General features: G+C 41.1%; 1 protein-coding gene across 1 annotated transcript; it reads left to right on the forward strand.

The window, feature by feature from the left end:
* Positions 1 to 208: 208 nt before the first annotated feature.
* On the forward strand, positions 209 to 8,120 carry G9a (histone-lysine N-methyltransferase G9a). Its single transcript, XM_070659028.1, has 12 exons — positions 209 to 1,911; positions 1,990 to 2,573; positions 2,672 to 2,722; positions 2,813 to 2,910; positions 3,020 to 3,665; positions 3,861 to 4,193; positions 4,429 to 4,657; positions 4,741 to 4,947; positions 5,108 to 5,364; positions 5,478 to 5,728; positions 6,002 to 6,177; positions 6,761 to 8,120. Exons 1-12 carry the CDS (start codon positions 845 to 847, stop codon positions 6,924 to 6,926), a joined length of 4,065 nt encoding a protein of 1,354 aa, XP_070515129.1. The 5' UTR covers positions 209 to 844; the 3' UTR covers positions 6,927 to 8,120.
* The last annotated feature ends 1,643 nt before the right edge of the window (positions 8,121 to 9,763 follow it).

Consider the following 9,763-nt stretch of genomic DNA (forward strand, 5'->3'; position numbering starts at 1 on the left):
GAATTGAGCGTCGGCGAAGGTTAATCGGACGCGATGCCGCTGCTATCCGGCAAGACGGCGGAAAGAAAACGATTCCGCCGCCGGCCCTGAGCAATCGATATGACTTCCAACCGCTGGCCGCTCCATGAGCGCGCCAGCGTAAGCGCGGCCATCTTTCCCTCTCTCTCTCTCTTCTTCGTTTCTTTCCTTCTCTGCCCGACGCTCTCGCTCTCTTCCTCTTTCGCAAAGAACGTGAGCGCGGTTGGCTCGGGCCGTCTCGCGCCGCCTCGGCACTGTCGATCCGATTAGTTGAGCGGCCACGGGGTCGAGCCGTCGAGGACCTCGACTCGCCGCCGAGAGCACGGGCATTTCGGTGAAGCTAAAGCGAGCTAAAGGTAGTCGACGGGTGCAGCGAGCCACGCGTGCGTACACATCGCGTGCTCTTCAATTTAACACGGAAAGCAAGTAAGGAAGAGAAAGAGAGAGAGAGAGAAGAGAGAGAGAGAGGAGAGGAGCGTCATCGGTGGAGGATCAACGGGTCCGCGTCGTCGATAAGCGTCGCCGATAAGCGCGCGTCGGGGTGAGATCGATCGCCGCGCCGGAAGCTGGCACGTTGCCGTCGGCCAGGTAGTTAGGTCGGTTAGGTCGGAGGGCGGGAGAACGGGGAAGAGACGAGGGCTCCGGTCACGAAGAAACGGAAGCCAAACACGGAGAAAGAATAATCGTTCGAGGGGATACCCGAGGAAGACGTGATGCACCGGTAATAGCGTGGGCAGCATGAGGTACGCCTTTGGAGATGCGCGTCGTCTCTCGCCGCTGCGAGTCGCCTGCCGTTTGTAGCGGTAGCTAGCCGCGCGCACCGGGCATGGCCGACGTAGCGTCACCGGAGGGCGACAACGGCCTCGTCGCCGCGGCGCCCGAAGGGTGCCGGGCGCCGTCGCTGCCAGAGGCCGGCAGCGTCAACGGCGGGGATGTGGACATGGCCGCCGCCGATCGCAGGGCTGTCGACGCTAAGGTCAGTATTCATGAGATTCTCGAAGGGATGACGAACGAGTTCAACAAGGGTGTCAGTCCGACGAAAAGCAACGACAGCGATAAGGCGGCAGTGGAGGAGACGGTGACGCTGCCGGTGCCGTCGAAGATCGTCGAGGAGGCGCCGAAGGGGGAGAAAGAATTGGACGGTGTCAGCGAGGAAGCCCCCGAGAACCCGGAAAGCACGGTTACCTCGCAGACCCCGGAGGAAAATCATAAGAGCGAGGAAGAGAGCTCAGCAGGCAAGCAAGACGCCGTTAAGAAGGATAACAATGTAACTAGAATCGTTTTGACGTTCAGGACCATCGACGAGAATACGGATCACGGCAAGAAGACTAAGATCTCCAGCTGTTCCTCCAATATCACTTTAGTTCCTGACGAGTTGGTCAACTGTGACCAAATCGGTGGTGTTTCGGTGAAAATAGAGAACTCTGATGAGAATTCTGATATGGTGGAGTCTCAAGCCGAGGAGTCTCAAGCAGAGGAATCCCAGGCAGAAGAATCTCAATCTGAGGAGTGCCAAGCGGAGAAATCACAATCGGAGAAGTCTCAATCAGAAAAGTCTCAAACGGAAAAATCTCAAACAGAGAAATCTAAAACGGAGAAATCTCCGATGGAGAAGTCTCAAGCCGAGAAGTCTCAAACCGAGGAGACTAAGAAAAAGGATTCTACGAAAGTGATTGAGCCAAAAACTGTAGAAGAGGTTAAAAAGGAAACTGCAGACGAGAAGAGTGATAGCGATACAAAACTCCCTGTTGAAAAAATACCTGAAGCTAAGGAGAATAATTCCGAAGATAGCAATGTTAAGGAAACAGTTGCAGAAAATACTGAGCAACAAGAAACTACCGCTCCAGTTACTAGAAAAAGAAGAATTGGGCGACCTAGGTTGAGAGCGCTTAGGTATTTTATTTTTTTTTTTTAATAATTATTATTTCTGTATTTTTAAGCAATTTTTAAATTTATTTTTATCGTTTTCAGTGATTCAATCGAGGAATCTCCTGGACCCAAGCGTTCCGCAAGAAGACTGTGTAAAGAGTCTGTAAAGAGTACTGTCCTAGAAAGTGCCATGGCACGTAAAGAAAAATCTAACTATACCGACGAGTTCAAAAAACGGAAATACAATAAACCAGGCAGACCCAAGAAAATTGTTCCAGGCAAAGATCAAACAAAGCAGCCGGCAAAGCTCACCGATATCCGTCAAGAATTGGAAACGTCCCTAACGTCTGACGGTGTTAGCACAGCTGAGAGCACGCTGTTAGAATCGTCGCGTAATAGTTCGATGTTGGAAAACAGCGTGAACGAGAATGTGGAAGATTCTCAATCGTTTTCCGACTTCGAAGGAATGCCGAAGCTGTCGCCGATGACGAGGAGCTCGGATTCACATACTAAACTGAGTAATTCCATCAATAGCCCCGGTAGCGATGACATACCTCTGGCGGATATTCAGAAGCCTTTTTTGAAACCTGCCACTCAATCTACCGTACGATCGAAAAGAGAGAGGGGACGTCCGCGCGGAAGCTCGCAAGCGGCACGAAAAATCGCAAAAGCTGATCTGTACGAAGGTGATGCAATGACTGCGTAAATAATAATCTTTTTCGATCGCAACAATTATAATCGAATTAGAATAGACAAATATAATAATTAAATTTTTATCTTTCAGATGGTTCTCCATCTGTTGCAGAGGCAGAAAAAGATAATGATTATCCTGAAGGTAAAGCTTCGGTTTTTAACAAAGTATATTTTATAAATATATAGACGAACTTCATTAAGAATTTTTTTTTTTTAATGTAAATTTTAATAGAGATACCGATTAAACGAACACGCCGGAGTATGGTACCGAGCCCAAGTCCCGCGGAAGGACAGGCATCAAAACCGGAATCGACGGCGATTCTAAGTGAAGTAAGTATTTTCACCTAAGGCATTTTATATATGCGTAAGCCTTATCTAATTAATTTAATGAATATCACATCAAAATATTTTTTAATTAATATCTTTCCATCAATTTCAGACGTATGTGCAATCTATGTTGTGCTTATGCCAAGTACGATCTCAATTATACGTGACGATAACTGGTACCGGTGGACCACTCTACTGTACTGCTATCGATTCTATCGACAACCGGGTAGTAGGCTGCTGTAACGAAGTGGACGCCAACGATGTGGCAATGCGGCGACCTAGCACTCGCGTGCCTTTCATTATTCTTTGTCGCATGCATAAAGAGCGATTACTGCGTCATAACTGCTGTCCCTCTTGTGGCACGTTTTGCTCTCAAGGTAGATTCGTACAGTGCACCAACGGTCACCAATACCATCGCGAATGTGAGATTTATCCGAACAAGAAAGGCGTTTGTCCGCACTGCGGAAGCGAGACAGCAGCCTATGATGTTATGGTGACAATGAATGGCATGCGACGGCCAGTTTTCATTCCTACGCGGAAAAAATTTTCCAAGCTACCATCCGCAAAGATGAGTCTACCCGGCAAAGGTGATAATACGAAATTGGCTGAACGCCGTCCGGCTAGTCCGTTAATTAAACCTGATATTATTAAAATACCCGAACCGTCGACTAATCCCGATAGACCAGAGCGTTATACTATTATGAGTCTTTACACTTCGGTGAAAAATGGAGATCTTGAAAAGTTGGTGAATGTATTAGGTAAGTGGAAACTTTGTGAGTAATTAAATTAATCGATAATTTAGTTTATAAAGCTGGAAAATCCTAAACTTGTTAATCATTTATGATCCTTTCTATTTTAATCTATTTTAAGTCTCATTAAGTAAATATTTTATTCATAACTATTATTTTTTGTAATTTATCATATCGCTATAAAATATAATTTATGTTTTTCAGCATGTGGCTACAATGCAAATCACACATTCCGGGATTACGCTCACCGAACCGGTCTGCACATAGCGGCAGATAAAGGACATTTGTCGTGTGTACATGTTTTGGTTCAAGCTGGTGCTCAAGTAGATGTAATGGATAGGAATCAATTAACGCCGTTAATGTTAGCCGCGATTAAAGGTAATGAAGCCGTGGTAAAATACCTAGTCAGATCAGGGGCCGATGTAACTGTAAAGGGCGAGGACGGTATGACCGCCCTACATATGGCTGCCAAATCTGGTCATTTAGAAGTCTGCAAAATCATTCTAACTGAATGTAAAGTGCCGAGGACATTAGTAGGTAAGTAATGCGCTGTGCTAAGCTGGCCATTAAATATAAATGTTCTATTTTTTAATTTTTTATTTAATTAAAAAAATATATTTTTATTTAATTAAAAAAAATTTTTTTTATTTAATTAAAAAAAATTTTTTTTATTTAATTAAAAAAAAAATTTTTTATTTAATTAAAAAAAAAATTTTTTATTTAATTAAAAAAAAAATTTTTTATTTAATTAAAAAAAATTTTTTGTTTGCAGATTCTGTGGACGACGGTGGCTGGACAAGCTTAATCTGGGCATGTGAGTTTTGTCACGCGGATGTCGCACGATACTTATTAGATAAAAAATGCGATCCGCTAATTCGTGATGCCGAACAAAATATAGCGTTGCATTGGAGTGCCTTTAGCGGTAGTTCTGAGATAACAGAGATGCTTCTTAACGAGGGATGCGATGTAAACGCTGTCAACGTTCACGGTGATACTCCTTTGTATGTTTCGTATTTTTTATAGTTTGTTATAATTGTTTTTTAAATAATTCTCTTTAATTTGAAAGTATTTGATTTTTTTTCAGGCACATAGCAGCCAGACAAGATCAATACGCGGTCAGTGTTTTACTGTTAGCACGTGGTGCTAAAATAGGGGAAGCGAATGTTGCTGGTGAAACAGCGATCAATTGTTGCGCTGCTGACGGTGATACGATGGCTGCTTTGAGATTGAACGCGAAAGTTAATGAACTCTCTGAGCATATGTGGGAGAAAACAGCTAAGATATTAACAAAGTATGGAATTTTTTTTAAGTAATAAACGATTATTTGTTTAAAAAAAATATATAAATGTTTTTATTTTATAAAATTTGAGCAATAAATAATTATTTTTATTAATTTTATTTTTTATGCGTACTATAATAATTATTTTATATTAATTTTTTTTTTTTTTTAGTGATATTTCACGCGGAAAAGAAACAAATCCTATACAGTGTGTCAACGGATACGATTCCGAGGACAAGCCGACAGATTTTCTGTACGTAACAGAAAATTGTTTTACGAGCAGCATTAATGTGGACCGTACAATTACATCGTTACAGTCTTGTCGATGCGAAGACAACTGCAGTACCGAAAAGTGTTTATGCGGAAACATAAGCTTGCGATGTTGGTATGACGAGGAGGGAAAACTCATACCAGAATTTAATTATACAGGTATATATATGTATAATTCTGCAAAAAATTTTTATTTATAAGATGAGAAAAAGCCTTTTAATGTGATTTTATTAAAATTATTAATACTTTAGCAAATAATATTTCTATTGTAGATCCACCAATGTTATTTGAATGTAATCCAGCTTGTGACTGTAACCGTATTACATGCAATAATCGAGTGATTCAACATGGACTGACTCAACGATTTCAATTATTTCGTACAAAGGGCAAGGGCTGGGGTCTCCGAACTTTACGGCATATCCCTAAAGGCACTTACGTTTGCGAATATGTTGGCGAGATAATCTCAGATTCTGAAGCTGATCATCGTGAAGATGACTCCTACTTGTTCGATTTAGATAACAGAGTAAGTTATATACTTTTTATTTTACTTAAAAAATAATGAAGATGTAATTTTGCTTTAATGTTTGCATATTATTTTTATTTTTCTCTTAGATCTTGTCGTTTTTTGAGGGATATATTATATTATTTGTAAAAAAAGATTATTTTTAATTTTTTGTTCATAATTTGCTTTTTTTTTTACTATTATTTTTATTGGTACTTGACGAGCTTATAAAATGTGTAAGTTATTTTAATTTTAATTTAGATTGTAGATGAAAAATGTTTACTTTATGTGCAGGATGGAGAGACATACTGTATAGACGCGAGACGTTACGGGAATATTGCTCGGTTCATTAATCATTCGTGTGCACCGAATCTCTTACCAGTGCGAGTATTTGTCGAACATCAGGATTTGCATTTTCCAAGAATAGCGTTTTTCGCTAATCGCGACATCGAAGCGGATGAAGAGCTCGGGTATGTTAAAAAGTGGTTGAGACGCCGATAATCACTGAACTTTCACTGAGCTTTTAATCTAACTAACAGAAACAATTTAACTTTGCACAAAAAGATTTTCTTTAATTATTTGACATTTTACTTTTATATACGTAATACATGTAGTACACGTAGTACGTTATTAAAGTTCTTTTTCATTTTGTTACTCCGTATATTTCGTCTCTTAATTCTATGTCGTGGCTCAAATATATATTTTGACAGTGAAATAAATTTTATTTATTTTTCGTTAAATGTAGACCGACAAATATGTTACGTTTATTCAATAAAGAATATAATCATGTTTAATTGACCTTCGTAATCTTTCAGTATCTTTTGTATAATTTTGCAAGATATCACGGTTTAATTCTTTTTTATATTTAATACGATATTTGACGAGTATAACTTACTATATGAGTACGTTATATTTATTTATTGCACGACAGATTAAGGTGACGGTATCTTTAAGAATTTTTTACACTTTACAAGCTCATTTTTGTTTCTTACGTCATAAACTCTTTTATCAAAACCGAAAAAATAGGTCAATATTTGATATGTTTGCCCTTAGCTTCGATTACGGCGAGAAATTCTGGATAATAAAGTGCAAGTCCTTCACATGTACCTGTGGTGCCGAAAACTGCCGTTACTCTGAGAAGACTATTCAAGTTACGTTGGATAACTACCGAAGAAAGATACAGCAGGAGGAAATGTTGGCAGCTCAAGCCTCGTCGTAACCCTAATGCGATCTAGCTTAATTCTTTAGGTGTTCACGATTTTTTTTTTTTTTCGCGTACGGACACGATGACGAGGATAAGAATGGCAGCGATCGTCTCGTCGGTCACAGCTTTCCGCATCGGTTCGGCGTGAAAATTGATTGCCGCAACGCGCGCGGAATCGCAAAAGTACAAATGCAAAACGGTGGTGGGATAATAAACGATTCGATTAGGTTCTTTTACCAATTGTTCTCCTACGCTGTAATATACCACTCGGCTTCGCGGCGTCGTGTTCGGTAATGTTACTGTTTTTTGCCGAACACCGAACGCTCGCTCCGCGTTTAGGACGAACTAATTGACAGCCGGTCTATCAAGATTTGTTACCGCTTGTTTTCGAGTATTAATAAATTTTAATATGGAGAAATGAACTAAATCTATATTAGGTAGAGTGCATATACGTTAATAATAAGTTTATTAAAAAGATTTTTATGGTAGACAATTATGATTTTGAAGGAATTATTTTGTAGGCGTGTCTCCTATTTATCTTGGCAGACCGGTGGTTAATGACAATGTTTTATATAATGGATTTTTGATTTGATTTGAAGAGTTTACGGAGGATGTAGTAATTGTTACACGTTTTGTAATGTTTTCGAGTCATATTCTCCCTCAATTCTCTTTTTAGCCAAACGTGAAAAAGGTTCTAACACCGTTTATCTGTATTTTTTTTTTCTCTCAGACTTGCTCGTACTTGTTTTCTACGTTTGCCGATCTTTTCTGCGAGAGTTTAATAGCTCTGTGAGAAAGTGCCACACTCGATCTTTTCTTTTCCCTTTTTAGCAAGATAACGATGCGCATAATATATACATATATATATGACGATTATTAGTTAGCTCGCGTGTGCAAGGTGCGAAAATAGTGAATGTGCATGTTGATACTATTGTTACGGTTCTGCTTGGACGGAATTTGTGATTGCAGAACGGATAGGTACGTGAAACTACCATCGCTTTTAAGTGAATCGATGTTGGAATGATCGCAGCCGCGTGTTCGTGTGTTCCTTATTATAAAGCGTCACGCTATTCCAATTAACCGCTTACGTCCCAGAATAAAGCGTTTTAACGTGAGGTTCACTACAAGCGATGTAATATATAAGAATACACCTTTTTGTACAAACAATCGACTTTTTGTATAATAAAAGTTATCCTTTTTAACGCGCTAGTTTCCTGACATTATACTTAATCTAATTAAGACAAATTATATTGTTATAATTATTTTTTTTGTAATTGAAATTTACTTCACAATTTTTTATAACTTTAGTTTACATTATGTCTTTAGTCTTTCTTTTTATAAGAAGAAAAAAAGTATATTTAATGTGAAAATTATTTTGGCTAGTAAGAGCTCAGAATTGTTGCCAAGTAAATTTCGAAATCCGAATAATTACATCGGAAACTTTGTTAAAAACGCTGAAACGATGGCATAATTTGCGACTGCGATCGGATAAAATCATATTCCTCGCTTTAATTGCTCTGAAAAAAATATGAATTTATTCAATAAATCAATCTGATCCGGATCGTTTCGATTGCGTCACGGTGGCAGCCCTGCGTCTCTAACCGTGCAGGCAACAGGCGATGCTCGGGCCAATGAGCGATCGCGGGTGGCACGAGCACTCTGAGCGCTGATTGGTCGGCGCGCGCCCGCGCCGGCTCGAAATTTAACCGACGCGACGCACTGTCGCCAGTTAGTGTAGAGACCGTCTGGAGCGAACGCGCTTGGGGGCGCGACGCCGTGTAGCCGCGTAGGATTTATTCGTAGATACCCCTTTTTTCCTTACATCCGAGCGTGCCCACGGACGCGCCGTGTGTCCGCGACGCTTTCCTATTATTTCGCGATCGGCGCCGTTCCCCATTTCGCTGATTTCGCTCGCGTTCCGGCGAAGCCCCCCCGTCGACGCGTCTCCTCGTACCCTCCGCCGTTATCGCGTTCGCTCGCGGCCGCGCGAAGTTTTCTCGTCGGAAAGAAGCGCCGGGGGAAGAGATGTGCATATAATGGTATGTTGCGAAACGCGGTAGAATCAGTGTGTGTGCCTGGATGTTCACGATGATCACGGTGCGGACGGCTAACGTCGACGGAAGCCTAGCATGACGACTAGCTGACGGATGGGTGTCTTTTCTACCTTCTCGCGACCGGGCTGACGACTAGCTGACGGATGGGTGTCTTTTCTACCTTCTCGCGACCGGGCTGACGACCGGACTGACGACCGGGCTGACGACCGAGCGGACGCCGAAAGGTAAGCGATACGAAACAATTGCCTTCTACGTTCTTGAGAACGTCCGCGGAGCTGCCTCACGGGAGACATGTTCCAACATGTTTCCGTCTACGCGAGATTTATTCGAGATCGAAATAGAATTCGGTGACCATCGCCATGAACACGGCTTATACCAAAATTCACGTATAATATATTTATATGTTGGAACGACTTTCCGAATGGCAGTCTGCGCGACGATCACATTTTTAATTCGTGTCGTTTACAGAGGAATTTGTTTTATAACAAGTTGTACGAGCATAAAGACAAGCACGAGCGTGCTTCTCTGAAAAATATTACGCTATCGAAAGATATATATATATATTTTATCCCCCACGCGGCTCGGGATACTTTGGTATTTTCCTGCGGAATTTAATTAGGGAATCCCTAATTACCCGAATCGAAATTGCCGACTTTCCGATATTCTCCGTAAATGAATTGGCTGTTGAAAGCGCAGTGTTTCACGAAGCACTGCTTGCACGCATTCAAATGCGCGCAAACTTTTTTAGGGCTTTTTGAAAAATAATTATCCTCAAAGATCTTAATTTATGTCAACGGG

Source organism: Cardiocondyla obscurior, linkage group LG07, assembly GCF_019399895.1.
Source record: "Cardiocondyla obscurior isolate alpha-2009 linkage group LG07, Cobs3.1, whole genome shotgun sequence".
Classification (NCBI taxonomy): Eukaryota; Metazoa; Arthropoda; class Insecta; order Hymenoptera; family Formicidae; genus Cardiocondyla; species Cardiocondyla obscurior.